At 48.1% G+C, this 19,710-nt stretch overlaps 1 protein-coding gene across 18 annotated transcripts in view; it reads right to left on the reverse strand.

Annotated features, from left to right (window-relative positions):
- Positions 1 to 19,710, reverse strand: part of Nfasc (neurofascin) — a 160,378-nt gene that overhangs the window by 32,748 nt on the left and 107,920 nt on the right. For 11 of the 18 annotated variants that reach the window (XM_013346725.2, XM_026779881.1, XM_026779884.1 and 8 more), the window contains 11 exons: positions 10,940 to 11,083; positions 10,213 to 10,324; positions 9,770 to 9,936; positions 9,262 to 9,409; positions 8,029 to 8,153; positions 6,687 to 6,731; positions 5,413 to 5,514; positions 4,951 to 5,148; positions 3,599 to 3,669; positions 2,143 to 2,365; positions 362 to 477 (listed from right to left, as the gene is read on the reverse strand). In XM_013346725.2, coding sequence (XP_013202179.1) covers positions 362 to 477; positions 2,143 to 2,365; positions 3,599 to 3,669; positions 4,951 to 5,148; positions 5,413 to 5,514; positions 6,687 to 6,731; positions 8,029 to 8,153; positions 9,262 to 9,409; positions 9,770 to 9,936; positions 10,213 to 10,324; positions 10,940 to 11,083 — 1,451 coding nt within the window. The remainder of the gene's footprint in view (positions 1 to 361; positions 478 to 2,142; positions 2,366 to 3,598; positions 3,670 to 4,950; positions 5,149 to 5,412; positions 5,515 to 6,686; positions 6,732 to 8,028; positions 8,154 to 9,261; positions 9,410 to 9,769; positions 9,937 to 10,212; positions 10,325 to 10,939; positions 11,084 to 19,710) is intronic. The other 7 variants (XM_026779886.1, XM_013346726.2, XM_026779882.1 and 4 more) reach the window with 3 other exon arrangements.

Consider the following 19,710-nt stretch of genomic DNA (forward strand, 5'->3'; position numbering starts at 1 on the left):
AGCTTGCTGTGTGTGTTGACCGCAGTAAGCAGCCATGCTGAGGCACTGGCTTATGTCACCTAGGTTTGTCTCAGTACACACCACGATGCTGGCACAATGACAAAATTGTCTAACCATGCATTTCCCAGAATATGCCCCTGTTGCTAGGTGAAACATGAACATTTGAATAATATACATAATTATATGTATGCATCATATGCGCCCCACTGGGTAATTTTGAACTCCAGAAAGCATCTTGAATCAACTTTAGACCCATGAGCGTTCCTAGAGTCCCTCCCAGATCCCCTACACACGTGGCTGCTGCCCCGTGCCCTGGTTAGCGAGCAGGTGGTTAGGCGGGGCTGGGGGCTGGCCTCCTCACTCGGTACTCTCTGAGCTGGCCTTGGACCGTGTCAGAGTAGACCCGGTTCCACTGAAGGCTGATGGCTGTGCTGTTCAAGACTCGGATTTTAACTTCAGTGGGTGCAGCTCTGGGATCTGCAATACGTAGGGACAGAGAGCTGGTTATACAGGCGAGGCTGGTGCTCGGATTCTCGCATCCCCTCTGATGTATTCTGATGGCCTATTCCTCTACTTTACTGCAGATGGGCCACTCCAGACAACAGGGACGTCTCAGGACAAGAGGGTGACAATCCAGGCGACCAGAACGAGCATTTGTGGCACTCGGGTGCTGGGCATCTACCTTCCCTTTCATTCTTTAGCTGCTCCCGCTGCTCTGCAGCCTAAGACGCTGCTCTCTTAGCAGCCAAGTACCCTTTCCTCAGGTCTCTTGAGGAGCTTGGCCAATAGGAGGCGCCAACATGAGGGGCCAAGGTGAGAGTAAAGTGGGCATGGCCATTGCCTCCCCTGGCTTTCTCTGCAGGGCTGCAGCCTGACACTGCTGTGCCCCTCTGCCCACAGCCACAGCTCCTAGGGCGATGCCCACAAGTGGTGTTAATTCACGTGTTCCCCTGCCCCTTTGAGGTTCAATGGGAAATCACAGGTTCCGGGTGCCTTCAAGAGGCCCAGAGACCTTAGTGTTTTCCTCCAATACTCTTCATATATTTTCAGTAATCAATTTGGCATACACCAACAGAAACACTATCTGCAGACAGGAGGTGCCCCAGTTTTGTTCAGAAAAGAAGCATTGCTCTGGACCCCTGCTCCACAACCAGAACAAAGCTGCCTCAGTGATGCACAGGTCCCAGGGTGGACAGATGCAGTGGAAACTATGGGGTCATCCAGGGAGCAGGAAATCACACTTACTGACAGACTCCTGTAGGGAATCATCTTCCACCATAGAGGTGGGGCTGGGATAGGCCCCTCTGCTAATTCCCAGTGGACCCAATCCATGACTGCTCCTGGGCCTTGGTCCTCCCTGCATCCCACGTCACCATCCCTGGACCAGTGACCACATGTGGAGCCCAGTCTTGCCTCCTGCATTCACGCCTACTAAGATCTGCCCTGGCCCCTCCCTCTGCTCACCCCACCACTGCCTTCATCTCTTCTTGGATCAGATACACACCCAGCTGTTGAGTCTGTATTTTGCTCAGGAGCTGTGGGGCTGACGATGCACTATCACAGAGGCCGTGCATACGCTTTCACATAGAGGTCTAGAATGTTGGTTTGCTCATACTCGGCCCCCTAAGAAAATCCAATTGCACATTCAATTCCAAGGACTGGGAGCAGTTCTGGAATGCTGGGAGATGTGGTGGGTCAGGAAGACACTGCCTACCGATCCCCTGCTGTGGGAGTCTATCCTATGCCCATCTTCCTTGGAGCATCTAAACAGCCCTTTTGAACAGTAGTTCTGATGCCTTCCTTGGTGCCAGCAAGATTTAGCAGTAAAGCAACCTGTATGGGGACCTGGAGAACTGGGTTCTATTTTCAAGTGTGACCATTTGTTTGAAATCCTGGACAGGGCTGTTCTAGACTCAGTTTTTACAGCTGTAAAGCTTCAGTTCTGGGCTAAGTGGGGATGTGTTCAAAGACAAGTCTCTCCCTGGTGTTACCAGTGATACATGATCTAGGCCACAGTAGCATAGCCCTGTCTCCATGGCTGCCCTCCCATGACATATCCTGAGTTTCTCGACCCATGAGAGTGGCCACGTAATAGTTGGCAGTGAGGGTCCTGTTAGGGAAGGGAAGTGGGCAGATACTCACAATCTTCTCCTGAGTACCCAATGACGGTGTCAGGCTCGGGACCCTTCCCAAAGTCATTTTCAGCCTGGACTCGGATCTCATAGGGCACGTAGACAGGGGTCTGCCCCACCACGTAGCGAGAGCCCCACACTGTGACATTGTTCCAGGTTTCTCGGGTCTCTCTCCGTCGCCACTTGACAATGTAGCGCAGGTTGGGGCCAAAGGCGGAGGTAGCATTCATGGGCTGTGCAGGGTGAGACAGACAGGCAGACGGGGTAGACGGGGTATTGGCAAAAAAAAAAAAAACCCCACAGTTTGCCCTCTCCATCTGTACCAAACTCTCTACTCTGCTGCCCTGCTACCTGCCAGCTCTGTTCCAGTATAGATGATGGTATCCTGCATCTGCTGAACCCCAAAGAGCCTAACCTCCCAGGAACTGTGATTTTTTATGACAATAGGTTCACCAGAGACTTAATCACTTTGACTACAAGCACCACCTACACTGCAGGTGCACAGGGAACAAATGCTTTACTTAGGGCAAACTTCCTCCTACGACAGAAAGAGCAGGGAGCCAAAGGCTGACAGTCATGATCTCCAGAGTCAGAGAGAGGACCCCCAGCTAATCAAGCTGCTAATAAGCTCAAAATTCCAGAACTCACTTCAGTTCTACCAAATCCGCAAATCAGTCTTGCCGTTCTCCATAGTTTGTTAAAGAGGACTGGAGCCCATTCACCCTAAGGACCTGGCTCAGGAACTAGGCTCCCAGAGCTGGCCACACAGCACCATAGACCAGCTATCCAGATTTCAAGTTCAGTCCAAAGCCGTTGGCCTAGGATGCTGGAGAGGGCCAGGCTTCAGAGAGACAGAGCTGATGGTGACTCTGAGGAGCACTGCATCTCTGACTGTTACCACTTCAGTGACCTAGTTTTCAGCTTTTAGAAGTGGTCTAGAAAAAGTCAGTTTCTAAGCATATATCCCAGTTATAGTTTGGAAAGTGTAGTCAGGGAGCCAGGGTGAAGAGGGGAACTGACAGTCCCAGCCCGAAGGAAGCCTCTCAGCTCATCTAGCCCAGGCTGTAGAAAGACCTGGACTTTGTAATGGTCCAGTGCCTCCGACAGACACCACACAGAGCCAGTACACGCTACACTCAGCATCGACGTTCTGCATGTCTCTCTTTCCTGAAGACCCTCCTTCAACATCAGAACATCTATTTTGGTGGCTTTCTCGATGAATTGTGCTAAACTGGCAGTCTGTGGAACTGGATGACCTCCGCTCCCATCTCTGTTCTGAACTCCTGCTCCCAGGACGTTGTCCTGTTTGGTTTCTGAATGCCCAGCTCTGAGACTAGCTTGTTTCTCAAGGTCAGTGGTCCCAATCAGTTACATAGTCTGTAACATACCATGGCCCCAGAGGGCAAGGAATGGGGGCTCCTGGGTGCCTACTGCTAGGTGAGCGTGGGGTAGGGAGGTCCTCTTACCGTCCATGTGATCTCCATATTATTCTTTCTTGTCCCTTCTCCCTTCACATCGCTGGGATTGGACTCAGGAGCTAGAACCCAAACAGATAAAGCTGAAGTCAAACCCGAACCTGATCAGGGCACCCCGTTGACTGCCCACCTAGCTGCCCTCTGGTGGACTCTGGCTCTTCACAGCTCCCGACTCTCTTTTACCTCTCATGCATGATACATCTTCCTAGCTAAGATTTAAACCCCCAAAGTAGACCTAGTTTCTTTAATCCTCTGTCAGTTAACCCCTATTATAGACCTTTCCACACTGTGGGTGGCCATTGTGCTAACTCCATGTGCTGTTCCCTTCACAGACCAGCCGCCAGTATGTTTTGTGACACGCTGGCTTATCCTGGTATTTAATATTTTGGGGCAAGCATTTCTGCCTCCATGAGCTGGTGTGATCTCATAAACTTAAACATTATTAGGAAGAGAAATCCAACATAACCCCAGATTATCTATCTTTATGTGCGCCTCTGCCACCACTCTGCCCCTTCCAGCCGATAATAAAGAATCATTAACAGTAATAAAAATGTCAGTTAAGATTAATTATGTGCTTATCACACGACAGGCACCACAGTAAGTGCATGGCATGCATTTTCTTTTTTCTTTCATGTGCATCGGTGTGTGCACATGTGTGGAGGCCGGGAGTCAACACTGGGTGTCGTCCTTAATCACTCTCCACTTTAGCTTTTGAGACAGGGTCTCTCGCTGTACCTGGAGATCAGTGATTCAGCTCCAGTGGCTGACCAGCAAGCCCCAGGCATCCTCCTGTCCCCACTTCCCCAGTGCTGGCATTACAGATGAGTGCCACCATGCCCATAGGTTCTGGGGATTGGATTTAGGTCTTCATGCTTCACGACAAGCAGTATACAAACTGAACTATCCAGGAAGACGTATTTTCTTCTTAAAATCTTTATCTATCTATCTATCTATCTATCTATCTATCTATCTATCTATCTATCTATCTATCTATCATCATCATCTATCTACCTACCTACCTATCTGGTGGTGTATGTGTGAGTTCACATGTACCATAGCTCATGTGCGAAGGCCAGAGGAGAACTTTGGGGAGTCAGTCATCTCCAACCACCATTTGGTAGCAGGGATCAAACTCAGGTCACCAGACTTGGCAGCTGGTGCCACACCCTAAGCTATCTCGCTGGCTTTTTTTAGCAGGTGTCCTCACCATTGCCCTGAGAAGTCTGTGTTATTGTGTAAGGTGAAGACAGGCCTGGGACAGGCAAGTGACCTGTCTAAGTTCCCGTGGCTGGGAGCTGGGAGGGGTTCAGTGCACACAGGGCCCCTGGAGCTCAAGTACTCACGGGCCCCACTGGTTCTGTAGCGCTCAGACGGAAGGCTGGGGTGGCTGCTCCCAACCTCGTTGACAGCGATGACTCGGAACTGGTAGTTGACATATGGGGACAGTTGGAGGACAGCAGAGTTGACACTGCCTGGGAACTTGGAGTGGTCGTGCCAGACCCCCGGTTGGAACTGGTCCTCTTCAAACTGGATGACGTAGTCTGAGTGGACAAGGAGGACAGGGCTGTTCTGGGAGTCACAAAGCCCTGCTTTAGAAGCACATCCTTCTCGGCTTCCGTTTATCTCCACCATCACCCCAGGACAGACAGTGGCCCGTGAAGAAGTCTTCCCAAGATATGGGAGGGAATCAGGGCCTCCGTGCATGTGTCCTGAGGCCGGGTGGGAGCAGACTCCGAGGGGCCCAAGTCCAAGGCTGTTATGTCTCCAGCTCTCTCTGGCTTTGGACCACAGGGCCCTGGGCTGACCTGTGATGGGGCTGTTGTTATCATCCCCTGGGATCCAGGTCAGCCTCACGCTCCTCTCAGCCAGGTCAGTGAGCTCCAGGTCCCTTGGTCGGTCTGGTCGTCCTGGCAGCAGAGGGAAAAGATGTTACTCTGAGCTTGTGAGTGAGAGTCAGTCCCTCTCCAGGGTGGGTAGTGCTCATCCTTACAGGTCCCTAAGGGAGTCAGGTCTCTACTGCCAGCAGATCAAATCCCAACCTACTCTGGAGGGCTAATGCAGGGACACCCCACTTCCCTCCAGGAGACAAGGAAGAACCAAGAATCCTACAGACTGTGGAACAAGAAAATAAAGGAGCATCAGGTGGGGCGGAGGGAACAGGGGCCGAGTCTTCCTGTTTCTTCAGCTCCTTTAGAACATGCACTTTGGGAAAGGCTGTTGCTCCCATAAGAGAGACTGCAGGGAGGTGTGGAACATCTCATTTCTCAGGATTGTTTCTCTGGCTGCCAGGACCCTCAGGACCAGAGCCCAGGAGAGCGCTGCAGTACTGAGCAGGGCAGACAGATGAGGACAGTGGGGAGGGTACAGAGGAAGACCAGGCACATCAGGAGGAGACTTAGTTTGGATTCAGTGAGGGAATAGAACGGAGGGGCCCAGAGGCATCCTCACAGGAGTAAGGGAAATGCCTTTGGGGGAGGGTGGTTTCTACTCTCCTGGCTTTGGAAGGGAGCCATCCAGCCACAGAATACAGGTAGACAAGTTCCCCCACATCTTACCTCCTGAACCAGCTATTATGTTTTGGGTGGTTTGGGAGGACCTAGACAGTGAGTCTCTTAAGTTCGTATTAGTGGTGTGCGCATGTGTGTGTGTGTGTGTGTGTGTGTGTGTGTGTGTGTGTGTGTGTTGGGGGAGGGAGGACCTAGATGAATAGCGGTAAGTGTGTGGTGGTCTATAAATTGATGAGCCTGTAAGGGATAATCTAAGGAAGCAGCCTTCCTGACTGGCCATTAGGCACTTCTGAGGTGTAGCGAGGGGCAGACAGCAGGAACCTCAAGGGAGGGCTAAGTGGAGCCAGAGGAAAGGAGATAAATTGCAGACCAGACTTCAGAGTCAGTCCAGCCTGTAGGAGGAGCCCAGGGCAGGGTTGTGAGATGGTCCGGGGAGGCAGGTGGCTATGGATTCCTGAGGGCCAGGGTCACGTGGGGCAGGCAGAGTGTTGTCCACCGGTTTGTAATGTGCAGTCGTCTCCTGAGACAAGAACCCACCCCTGGGCACCAGAGCTCCCATTAGTACAAATTACCTTTGGGCAGGTCAGCAAAACTGTTAGTTGGAGTGGCCTGATCAGCTGTAACAGTAAGACGGGTTATCCAGGTTAGCAGGTTAGCAGGGTTAAAGGGTCCTAGAAGGATGAGGCTTTCACAGCTGTCCCTGTGCTGGGGGCCCCAAGCTCGGCTACGTTCTCCCTTCCACGGACGGTCCCACCTCCCAGGTGACTCCTTGGGTTTTTTCACGGCCTAAGAGTGGTGTCTCTGGAGTCTTCCTGTCCAGATATATTGGCACGTCTGGGCCGTTCATGGCCAGCGAGCTGTGACCTCCACTGCAGGAGTTCAGAGAGAGAAAGCAGAGGACCTGCTTCACTGGAAAGGCGTAGCCGCCTCCCCTTCTGTTTAGGGTGCTTTGGTATTTGCAGTCCAGCCTGGACATCTGGACAAGAAGGGGTAGTGTCATTTTGTTCAGTGTGTGGCACAATGTGAAATGCCACTAAAACCCAGGAGCAGCATGGGAGGAGAAGGAAGCTGGAGGAAGTATTGGAAACAGGCACATACACACACACACACACCGCATATACACCACACACATATACCACACCACATATACATACATACACATGCACACCACACACATACACATACCAAACACATACCACATACATGCTATACACACATGCATACACATATGCACCACACCACACAATACCACACACATATACCATACCACATATACACACATACGCACCCATACACATACATACACATACCAAAACATACCACCTACCACATACATGCTATACACACATGTACACATACACACACACCACATACATGCTATACACACATACACACACACTGAACACATACACACATCACACCCCCCCAAACACATACACAGACCACAAGCATCACGTAAACAACACACACCACACACAATACCACATACACACCATACACACCACATACACACCACATCCCCGACACCAAATACATACATAGACCACAAACATCACATATAAAACACACACACACGGTCCAGCATTGGTGTGGGCTGGCTTTAGTCAGCTTGGCAGTGTGGAAAGCATTGTAAGAGAGAGCAGAAGAGGCAGAAGTAACTCTGCTTTCTGCTATTCTACACCTTTCAGCTGGGGTTGGGAGGTCAAGAACTTCACTCAGGCAACAGAACTCCAAATTGTCCTCCTCAGCTGATTGGAGAGTGGCAGCTTCCTAATCCAGAGACCTGAGGAGGTCATGACCCCGACTGCCGCTTACTGGGCATTGCCCTGGGGCCCACCCAGCACTCACAGCTGCTCTGGCTGCTGGGAAGCAGGGAGAAGGGTGGTTAGTGCTGACGCAGGTGGCAGCCGTTACCTAGAACAGTGAGGTAGGCCTTGGCCAGGTCTTGGTCCAGCTCGGTGCTGGCCATGCACGTGTAACTGCCTTGGTCCCGCTCTGCCACACCAAAGATGGTCAGGGAGTCATCTTCCTTCTTCATCCTGCAAGGTGCCGGACTGCGGTTAGCAGGAGGGTGGCTCCCCTATGGTGCATATCTGTGCCAGACTGCGGTTAGCAGGAGGGTGGAGTTAGCAGGAGGGTAGCTCCCCTATGGTACATATCTGCTACTCTCTTCCCGCAAGGGGACAGTGAGAAGATAAAGGAGGTGGCAGGGCCCGGGGAGAGCTACAACTCCTTGGAGGGGTGTGAGGTGCCATCTCAACACTCTGACTGGATGCAGGAGAAGAGAAAGCAGAGGGGATGCTCCTCAGCATCCACACGGCACCATGCATCTCTGAAACTTTCTCGTGTTGCACACACTTCCCAAATTAGGGCACCATCACCCCGACACACCTAAGACAGGCTGGTGTTGTTTCTCTTCCCCTACACATGTTTTGTCCTGTGTATCAGTTTGGATGGACCTGTGTCCACCAGAGGGAGGGGCATCCCAGAGAAATGCAAGATTATAGTAGGACGGTCAGCACCAATGGGTGCTGGATGCCCGTGCACTCATGCAGGGTGCAGCCCTGCATGAAGCTGGGTGAGACTGGGAGTGGATGATGCCTTACTGCCTAGAAGAGAGATAGCAAAGAGAGTCCCAGGGAGGGGAATAGGGATCAGTGGCTCTCTATCCTAGCTGCCCGTTACAAAACACCCAGGGCACCTTCCAATACCATCAGCGCCCTTACACAAATAAAGCCCGAACTGGTGTGGGAGGGGTAGGCGGGGCACCAGCAAAGCACCCAGAAGACCTAGGAGCTGAGAACCACCAGGCATTGAATGGGATGTGGTAGCTGGGGTCAGACCCGCCCTCTACTGGGGAAGAAGGGTACTACAAGCAGAGCTGAGAGGATTGGAATGTGGATGGCAGAAGAGAGGGGGTAGGGAGGAAAATGAGATATAAAAGCAGGGAGGAAGAAAAGTGAGAGGGGGTGAAGGAGAGAGCGACAGGTAGAGAAGAGAGAAGAAGAGTGGTTCCTGAGGCTGCCCCAGAGGAAAGGGCCACCAAGGCCATCACCACTAGTAGCTCCCTAGTGGCAGGCATGACCCTGAAAGGAAGAGCAAACGTCCTCTTCAATGTGCGTCAGGAATTGAGATGAGATCAGACACCTGTTCCCAATGTATAGCGGTTCATCGTCCTTCAGCCAGGAGACCGTGAGCTTCAAGGAGGGGTCATGCTTCACGCGACATTCCAGCTGCACCGTCGTGCCCCTCTTGACCACCTGGTCCTCGGGCATCCTGTAGATCCTGGTGGGGTCTGTGACAACAATTGGAAAGCTGGCATGGACCCCTCTTCTGCCCACCAGCCCCAATGTGGCCATGTAGTGAGACACGCCTGACTTTGAGGTGTCAGACACAGTACAGCCAGCTGGAAGAGGTTCTGTGTGGGGGGTAATTGAAATCTCCAAAGAGTTCTCAGGCTCAGAAGTCCAGCATGTGTGTGGTGGTGAGGGGAAGCAGGTGAGCTTCTGGATCAGGCTGATAAGGGGCCTCAGTGTTCCCACATTTAGGTTAGCTAGAGCCACTGAGAGGACCTTGGGCAGGGGCGTCTCTGGAGACCTGTGAGCATAGCTTTCTTGCCCGGCCTGAACTTCTACCTGTGAACCCCCTTGCTTACCTTTGACCTCCAGGCGGACTTGATTTTCAGCTTTGCCCAGGATGTTGGTGGCCACACAGGTGTAGATGCCTTGGTCCTCTTTGCGGATCATCTTGATTTCCAGACTGCCATTTTCGTAGACGTGGTAGTTACCACCATCCAGGTTGCTTCCTTGCCCATTCTTAAACCTCACAACAGAGCAGTGAACACAGCATACTGAGAAAGGACTGGCCCAAGGGAGCTAGGAAGCAGCAGAGTCCACGGTGAGGCAGACACATGGAGTCCTGAGTTTTGCAACCTCTGCCTATAACTACTAGCTGGCTCTGGAGAGACACGGCTCCTCACTGAACCATATGGGAGTTCAGCCAGATGGCCAGCTTGGACTGTTTAAGGATCCCTTTAGGGCAGATGGGAGTAAAATAACAAATGCCTTCGCCGGGGAGACCTGGTCTTCTGGGACTTACCATCGGAGTGTTGGAATAGGAGATCCGAAGAATGGACAGTCCAACCGTGTCCGATTGTAAAGGATCACCCTGATGAGCTGGTTCCGGGGAGACAGCATCCGAGGAGGCACATCTGAAAGCCCAGAGGGTCAGTTTGCCATTATGGGTGTGGCGCGCAACCCTTCCCCTCCCTGATGTCACCACAGTATGCTTCCAGCTTCCGGGGACTTTCCAGACATCTGGATACCCGCCTCTTTCTTTTACAAGCCTTGTCTAAGGGAAACTGTCCAAACTACAACCCCTGGGGTCCAGGTGTCCCAGGATCATCGCAAATGCTTTGTAGACCACAGTCATGTTACAATGTCAAAGGATGGGACATCCTTGCTGGAAGGTTTAGGTGAAGAAGGGGTGTATCTATCCATCTGCCTAATCCAAATTAGCTTTTTGCAAAGGGTTTCCCCAAATTATCCCACAGGTTCTGAAGCTGATCCCCTGTAGCTCTGAGACACCTTGTATCTACTGGTTCCCACGGCCCTCTCCTTGCTCAAGAAATGGGTCATGTGGTCACCTGGCTTGGTGGAGTACAAGTCCTCCATTCTCCCCACAAACCCCACCTCCATGCTCCACGCCACCCCAAGTCTGCCCAGTGTGCCTGGGCTCCAGAGAAGAGAATGTACCCAATGGTATCACTACACCCCAGGAAGACCCCACTGCCAGCGGGCAGAGTCGGCTATGAGGGTGTGCTCACCCAACACACTGACGAAGGCATTGGCCAGCAGGTAGCCATGTTCATTGGATGTATTGCATTGGTACACCGCCCTGCTGCTGATCTGAGTGTCCCGGAAGATGATAGTGTCCCCGGCCACCTCACGGTTGGGGTTGGGCGGTGCCGCTACAGGTAAGAAAAATAGGTTTCCCATAAGAAATGGAACCAGGTAGAGTGAGGGGCAAGCAGGGCTCTGGACAGGGTACCAAACATGCTAAGGGTTCTATGGAAGACAGGTAGACCCAGCTTTCAGATTCAGCACCGCAGCACCCTGTGACCTGGGCCCTCCGGGAGTTTGTTTCTCAATCCATCATCTGGCCTGAATCTGAATCTTTGCTTTATCCAAGCAATAGCTGGGGAGCTATGGATGAAGACATGAGCTATGGAAAGACTAACTTTGAAAACAGGAATCGAGCTGCATCTCCAGTCAGCATTATTAGCCATCTGCTTCAGATCCTGGTCTGTGGGACAAGCCATCACCGTCTCATGACAATATCCCAAGACTTTCCACATAGGTACAAGGTGAACGGTGGAAGGCCCAGCAACATCGCTACTATTTTCACTCGATTTATTTAGTTAGTTAATTTTCCAAGACAGGGTCTCGTTATATAGCTCTTGCTGACCTTCAACTTACCATGTGGCCCAGACTGGCCTTAAACACGTGGCAATCTTCCTGCCTTAGCCTCCCTCCCAATCCTTGGGATTACAGACATGAGTAAGTTATTGTCCAGACACCCATTCATTATGATTTTAACCCAATGTACACTGACAAAAATACAGCAACATCCACGTAGCCCAAACATGCCCTTCTCCCATCCTCTGGGCAGAACCTCACTCACAAAAAGCTACCCACTAACCAGAGCTTCAAGTCAACTGAAGTAGCCTACAAGAGAGGCCATTCTTGCCTATATTTCTCCTGATATTACTGGCCTTGGGGAGCTGCAGGCCCTGCTCATATGTCACTCTGAGACTTGGGGCAAATCAATACATCTGGGAGAGCATCATTTCCATCTTCCCTCTGAGAAGGCAAAATGAGGAAAGAGAGAAGGGGCTATAAAACAAAAACTTTCCAGAAAAGTAAAGAACAGCCGCTTGTCTCATTTGCAGCCACTGGAAATATCTGGACTTGGGAGCAAATGCTTTGGCTGAGACCGTGTGTTCACTGGAATTGCTCAGACGTGCAAGGCAAACAGGAGTCTGGCCCTATGGCGCCACTCAACAGACAGAGAATCTGGGGACTCAGCAGAAGGTAAATTAAGGCATGCATAGTCAGTGTCCTATCATCTACCCTGGGACCTACTCCGCAGAAAGGTACCTGGAGCGTGGCACCACCAACCTGAACACCTCCTTAGCCTGGCCAGTTTCCTGAACCCAATTTCCCTGCCAGTCACTTCTCTTAGGCTTCCTGCAGGGGCTGACAGATGACCTCAGGGCCAAGGCTCAGCTGCCAGCTCTGGGCTGCTGCTACAGCACAGTGCTACCAAGTGCACCGCCACTGCCTGCTTCCCCCAAAGTCTACAAGGACGGAAGACTGTGGTCAGAGGGCTGCGGCTACATCTCTGCTCATGGTGGGATAACGAGTCCTCTGGGACAGCCACAGACTGTTCTAGCCCTCTGCAGTCCAATGCAGGCCGCAGTTCCCGCCTCCGGTGGCCTCCTGCAATCCAGAGCCTGCTTTCCTCACCTTTTGGGGTTTAAAGAACACAGACACAGCGCCTAGCCAGCTGCCTCCCCTTCACCTGTCTCCAATTATGCACCTGCTCCTTTCCTTAACTACTTTTAAAATGATTTCTCTACTTAGCATATGAAAATTATGGGACGATATTCTCATGTAAAAAAAAAATGAGCTTGGATCATCTTCCCCCAACTACACTCCCATTCCCCTGCTCCCCTGTTCCCAGCCCCACAACCTCCTTTCTGCTTTCATATCACATAGACTTGTGTTTATATTCAACTATGTGAGATTTTTATCTTTTCCCCCCTCTTATTGCCTTCTCTTATCTCCCCTCCCTTCCTTTTAAATATTCCTCCCCTTTTACAGACTTCTACCTACCTATGTGATCTTCACACATGTATGTATGTAAGTCCAGACTCCACACATGAGAACACACAGAACACCTGTGTGAGTATGGCTTATTTCACTTAGCATGATGCCAAGAGCTGGAATAAAACAGCTGGTTTTATTCTTTATGTCAGGATAAGACACCATCATGTCTCTGTAGTGTTATTCTCCGTCTGCTCGTCTGTGGATGTGCAAAGGGGCTGCTTCTGTCTCCTGGCTACTGTGAACAGTGCAGCAAAAGCACGGGTCTACAAGTATCTCCGTGGTGTGCTGACTCAGATTCCTTTGAGCACATAGGTGATCAGGAACGGTGTCGCTTGATTATAAGGTAGTTTTATTTCTAGTTTTCTAAAGGAATTTTATTTTGTGCGTATCTGCCTGGGTGTATACGTGCCACAGTACAGGTGTAGAGGTCAGAGGGCAACTTCTGGGAGTTGGTTCTCTCCTCCTACCATGTGCTGCTCGGGCTGGGCAGCTGGTGTCTGAATCTTCTGAGCCACCTCACCAGCCAAGTACAAGATGTTAGAAAGGGATGAAGGCTGCTTTATCTGTGATGTGTGTGGGGACAGGTCCACCACCACATGTGTGGTCAGAGGACAACTTTGTGGAGTTGGTTCTCCCCTTCCATTTTTTAAAATATTTATTTATTTATTTATTTACTTATTTATTGTGTATACAATATTCTGTCTGTGTGTATGCCTGCAGGCCAGAAGAGGACACCAGACCCCATTACAGATGGTTGTGAGCCACCATGTGGTTGCTGGGAATTGAACTCAGGACCTTTGGAAGAGCAGGCAATGCTCTTAACCTCTGAGCCATCTCTCCAGCCCCTCTCCTTCCATTTTTATCTGGGTTCTAGGGATGTAACCCAGGCTTGTGCAGCAAGTACCTTCACCTGCTGAGTCACCTCAACAACTCCATTCTCAGGGTGTGTGTGTGTGTGTGTGTGTGTGTGTGTATGTAGACAAAGATCTCAATATGTAACAACTCTGTTCTCAGTGTGTGTGTGTGTGTGTGTGTGTGTGTGTGTGTGTGTACACAAAGATCTCATTATGTAGCCTGAATTGGCTTGGAACTCACTCAGTAGCCCAGGCTGCCCTCAAACTCACAGAGATCCTCCTGCCTCTGCCTCCCGAGTGCGTGCACCACCCCCAGCACCTACTTTAGTTTTCTGAGGAACTTCCACAGCTGATTTCACAGCGACAGCCCCGCTGACAGTGCCGCCAGCAGTGCATATGTGGGTTCCTCCTTCCTCACACTCTAACCTGCATTGTTTTTGTCTCATTCTGGTTGTTGTTTTAATTTGCATCTTCCTGATGGCTGGGGGTGTTAAATGTGGTTTCCATGTATTTGTTGGTCATTCATATTTTTTTTGAGAATTACCTGTTCAGTTAGTTTGCCTGTTTGTTGATTGGATGGGTTGTTTTCCTGGTGCTAAATCTTGGAGTTCTTCACAGAGTTTAGATATTAATCCTGTTAGATGTACAGTTGGTGGATACAGTCCCCCATTATATGTCTGTTTCTCCACTCTGCCTGTCCCCCCCACTCCGTGGTTATGTCTCCACTTGTCTGGTCCCCCTGCCCCATTCTGTGGTTGTCTCTCCACTCTGCTACCTCTACCCCCATTCTGTGGCTGTCTCTCCACTCTGCCTGTCCACCCCACTCTGTGGTTATGTCTCCACTCGGCTGGTCCCCCCACTCTGTGGTTATGTCTCCACTCGGCTGGTCCCCCCACTCTGTGGTAGTCTCTCCATTCTGCTGGTTGTCCCAACACTGTACAGAAGCTTTTATCCTACACACACCCGATCTGTCAGTTCCTGGAATGATTTCCAGAGATGCTGAAAACTTTTGCAGAAGGCTCTTGCCTATGGCCACATCTTCAAAACCAAGAAACACTGTTTTCCTCTAACAGTTTTAGGCTTTACATGAAGATCTTTGAACTATTTTGCATTAAATTTTGTACAAGAGATGGGTCTAGGATCATTGTTTTACATCCAGTGTCTCCAGGAACATTTGTTAAAGAGGTTGTCTTCTTGACAATGAACGTTTGTGCCAACTTTGTCAAAAATTAGGTGGCTGTGGTTGAGAGTTTATATCAGGGTTGTGTATGCTAATCCATTGGTCTATTTACATTTTGTTTCAGAACCATGCTGTTTTTATTACTATAACTCTGTAGTATAGTTTGAGATCAGGTATAGTGATGTCTCCAGCCCCTCCCCCTCCTATTTGTGATCTTTTTTCCCCACATGACTTTAAAGACTCCCCTCCAATTCTGTCATTAAGATTTAGGTGAGGATGGAGTAGAATTGTAATTGATTTTAGTATTAATATTCATGGTGTTACTCTTGCCAAACCATGAACATGGGAGGTTGAGATGGTTAGTGTTGTACACTTGACAGGTTCTAGAATCCATAGGCGACAAGACTTAAGACATGCCTGTGAGCGAGCATACAGACCAGATGGGTGGAGGTTGGGAAGACCAACTTTAACTGTGAATCCTTCCACAGCTGGGGTTCTGGCCTGAACAAAAAGTAGAAAGAGAGCTGGCAACATTGTTTATCTCTCTGTAGACTGCAAATGCAGCTGCCTCCAGTTCAGACGGTCACGAACTCCCAGCTACGGTGGATCACATCCTCGAACTGTGAACCAAGCAAACCTCCCTAAGATTGCCTCTGTCTGGTCACTGCAGTGACAAGACAAGGAACTACCCCAAAGGTCCTCCCGATTGCTAGGGTCGTCTTTAATGACTTTCTTCAGCGTTCTGAGTTTAGTCGTGGCAGCTTTCACTTTCCTGGTTAGAGTTATCACTGGGGTTTTGTTTTGTTGTTTGTTTGTTTTGGGCTTCATTTTTGTTTTTGTTTATTTTTGCTTCTTTTGTTGTTTGTTTTTCTTTGTTTATTTTTTCATTGTTGGTTTTCTTTCCTTCTCAGCAAGTTTGCTATTAGAATGATTTTTAGCTTGCAAATTGTTTTACTGATAATTGATAACTCTTCCTTCTATGTTTATCAGGGAAACGCGCGCGCCGGCGTGTGTGTGTGTGTGTGTGTGTGTGTGTGTGTGTGTGTGTGTGTGTGTGTGGTGTATGTGTGTGCGTGTGTGTTCTTTTCAAGCTTGATAACAGAGTTAATGAGTCTGGTAGTATCCCTTTCTTTTTTACTTCACGAACAGTTTGAGAAGCACTGGTCTTAGCATTCCTTAAAGTTCTGGTAAATTCTGCAGCAGTGAATTTTGCCTCGTCCAGGCTTTCAGTCTTGTGGCTTCTTTGGGGTTTGTTTAACTTGCTTATACATTCTTGATTTAATTTAGGTAGGTCATATGCATCTAGACTTTATCCATTTCTTCTAGGTTTTTCAAAATATATATCTTTTTCCTAAACATTTTCTAGATTTCATTGAAACCTGTGGTAATGTCCCCCTTTTATATATAACTTTATTAATTTTGGTATCCTCTCTTTCCTTCAGTTCATTTGGACAACAAATTGTCATTCGTTTTTCCAGAGAACCAACTCTTCGTTTCACCGAGTTTCTTTCCTGATTTTTTACTACACCTTTTCATCCTCCACTTCTGGGTTTGAATTGTTCTTATTTCCCCAAGACCTTGAGGTTCACCCTGGGTGATTTAGGTGAGATCTTTCAGAAGAGGAGTCATAGCTACGAGTGTTCCTCTTAGAACGGCCTTTGTTATAGCTCAAAGATTCTGATAAGTTGTGCTTTTTTTCTCATTTGATTTTCAGAATTTATTTTTTTCTCCAAGGTTTCTTCAATGACCCACTGCTCACTCAAGAGCACACTTGTGAGCTCCTGCCCTTTTTCTCTTTATTGATTTCTAGTCATATTTCACTGCACTCTGAAAAGATACAAAAGCTGTTTCAATTACTTTATATTGTTATAACTTTCTTATGGCATAAAATATGATCTAAATGTGATCGACTTTAGTGGAAGTTTCATGGATTGCAGAGATGAATGTGTTTTTGCACTGTTGAGAGGAATGTTCTGTAAATGCCTGCCAAGTCCATGCGATCTTGGGTGTGGATCAACCCTGAAGTTTCTTTACTGACTTCAGGTCTGGATGGCCTATCTATTGCTGAGATGGGATATTATGATCACCCACCACTGTATTGGAACCAGCTGTTGCTTTATACTCGTGGTGTTTGTTCTATGAAATTGGAAGTCCCAGCATTCAATGCATAGATATTTACAACATGCTCTCTTCTTGATGGACTGTTCCTTTTACTACTATGTAGTGGCATCCTTTATTGTCCTGACCAATTTTGATAGGCAGTGTACTTTAACAGCTTTGAGAACAGCTATACCAGCTTGTTTTCAGCTCCTGTTTGTTTGTCAAATTCCTATCTTTCACTTTCACATTAAGTGTGTTTTTGTCAGTGGGCTGTGTTTTGTTTTGGTTTGTTTTTGAGAAAACAAAGAGTTGAATCTTTTTTCTTTTTTTAATCCAGCCATTTAATCTGTGACTTTTTATTGATGCATTCAGGCCACTTGCATTTAGTGTTATTAAGGAGACGTTTGCTAACTCCTGAAACTGTTGGTTATTTTTCTGGTTATGGAATTATTGTTTGCTCTTTTTTTTCTTTTCTCCATTCATATTAGGGGTTTGTTAGTTGACTGTGTTGGACACGGTGGATCCTTTCTGAGTTTCCCTTATTCATCTATTCTATATGATAAAGTTACATTCTTTTATGGGCTCTCTTAGTTGAGACTTTATTCTTCATGTTGAAGATTTCCTCAAGCATTTCTGCAGTGGTCAAGAGTTGCTTTGATTTGTGTTTGTCTTGAAATGTCCTTACGTCTCCATGAACTTATTTTAGCAAATATTTTTGACATTTATTTAGTGCGTGTGGAGGGAGGGCATGCGTGTGTCGTGTATATATCTGGAGCTCAGATGAAAACTTGTAGGAATTGGTACTCTCCTTCCACTATGTGTTATCAAATTCATATTGCCAGTTCCTCTCCATGAATTTTTTAAGATAATTTGATGTAGATAGTAATTTTGGTTAACAGTTAGTTTACTTTCAATGATAGAAACAGATTAGCCTACATTTTCCTGGTCATTTTTAGGGTTTGTGCTGAAGTCGAATGTTACTCTCATGTGTTTGTGAGTTGATATTTTTCTCTTACAGCTTTTAATTTCATTGAATAGATTCTCTATACCTTAGTTTTTGTTTTTGTTTTTTAAATCTCAGCTCTTTCTGTTGCATCTGGATTCTTGGTTGGATCTCAGGATTTTAGGAAGTTGTTGTCAGGCTATTTTTTTTAATTTTAGGATGATGATTTCCTTGATGTTCCCTTCTATTCTTTCTTCTTGGTGCGATCTGTTGATGATTTCCACTGTGCTACTTTACTTGATTTGTTGAATTTTCATTTCAGCATTTCTATTTTATTGAAATGCTCTCACTTCCCTTGCTCTTCCCTGGTGCTGGTTTTCCTGTGTCTCCGACTTTCTCATCTATCCTGCTGGCTCTCTTGATCTGACCTGATTTCCTCACTTCGTACAGCTGCTTGTATCAGTCCCCTTGAGGCCACGGATCGTTTCACATGTAAACGTTTGAATTTTTTATCTGCCATTTACTAATTTCACGTCTTTGAGTTCAGTAGCTGAGGAATCAAGATCTTTTGCAGGAGTCGGGATGACATGGTTTTTGTTTTGCTTTGATTATTTTTTATGTTTTCGTGTCTGAGCCATGATTTACGCATCTGTTGGCTTTGGTTTTGATAGCTCCTCCAGTTCCATTTGGGCATCTTCTTACTGAGCTTGTTTGTTTGTTTGTTTTGGTTTTTCAAGACAGGGTTTCTCTGTGCAACCATGACTTTTTCTGGAACTCGCTCTGTAGACCAGGCTGACCTCAAATTCCCAGATCCACCTGCCTTTGCCTCCCCAGTGCTGGGACTAAAGTTGTGCGCCACCACCACCCTGCTCGTATTGAGCTTTTAAGGCACAATTCCCAGTACCATTCAGAGAGGAGATAACAAGCTGCCGTGGGAGCAACAACACCAAGCCAACACCTGGTTTAGAAATATACTTAACTTTGGGTAAAAGTCCACAGATACATCCCCAATGACTATCAAACAGAAAACGGTAAAATAATGTAACATGGCTATGAAGTTGAAAATTAAAGTACATACAGAAATAGCAAATAAATGACATAAAGAAAGGGAAAATACAAGAAAGCAAGGTTAGACAGGAGAAATTAGAAAGAAATGGAGTACAGCAGGATGTTGTGAAGGGGAAGGGGAAAGAAAAGATTAAATAAAGATCACTGACAAAAACGTCTGAAAAAAACGAGACCGATGTAAGGACGGGAATAAAACAGAGAATAAAAGACTTCGTTTGGAGCTGAGGAAATTGCTTGGTTAGTAAATTGCTTGTTTGATCTCAGAGTACACATAAAAAAGCCAGACAGAGTGACGTAGAGCATGCTTATAATCCCAGCACCGCGAAGGCAGAGGCAGGCTCACCTCTGGGGCTCCCCAGCTGGCTAGCCTACTCTACTTGGCAATTCTGGCCAGTGAAAGACCTTGTCTCAAAATAACAAGATAATGGCTCATGATGAAGAACACTCAAAGTTGTCCTCTGGCCTTTACCTGCAGGCACATATGTGAACCTGCACACACACACACACACACGCACACACACACACACACACACACACGCACACACACACACACACACACAC

The sequence above is a fragment of the Microtus ochrogaster genome, chromosome 6, assembly GCF_000317375.1.
Source record: "Microtus ochrogaster isolate Prairie Vole_2 chromosome 6, MicOch1.0, whole genome shotgun sequence".
NCBI lineage: Eukaryota > Metazoa > Chordata > Mammalia > Rodentia > Cricetidae > Microtus > Microtus ochrogaster.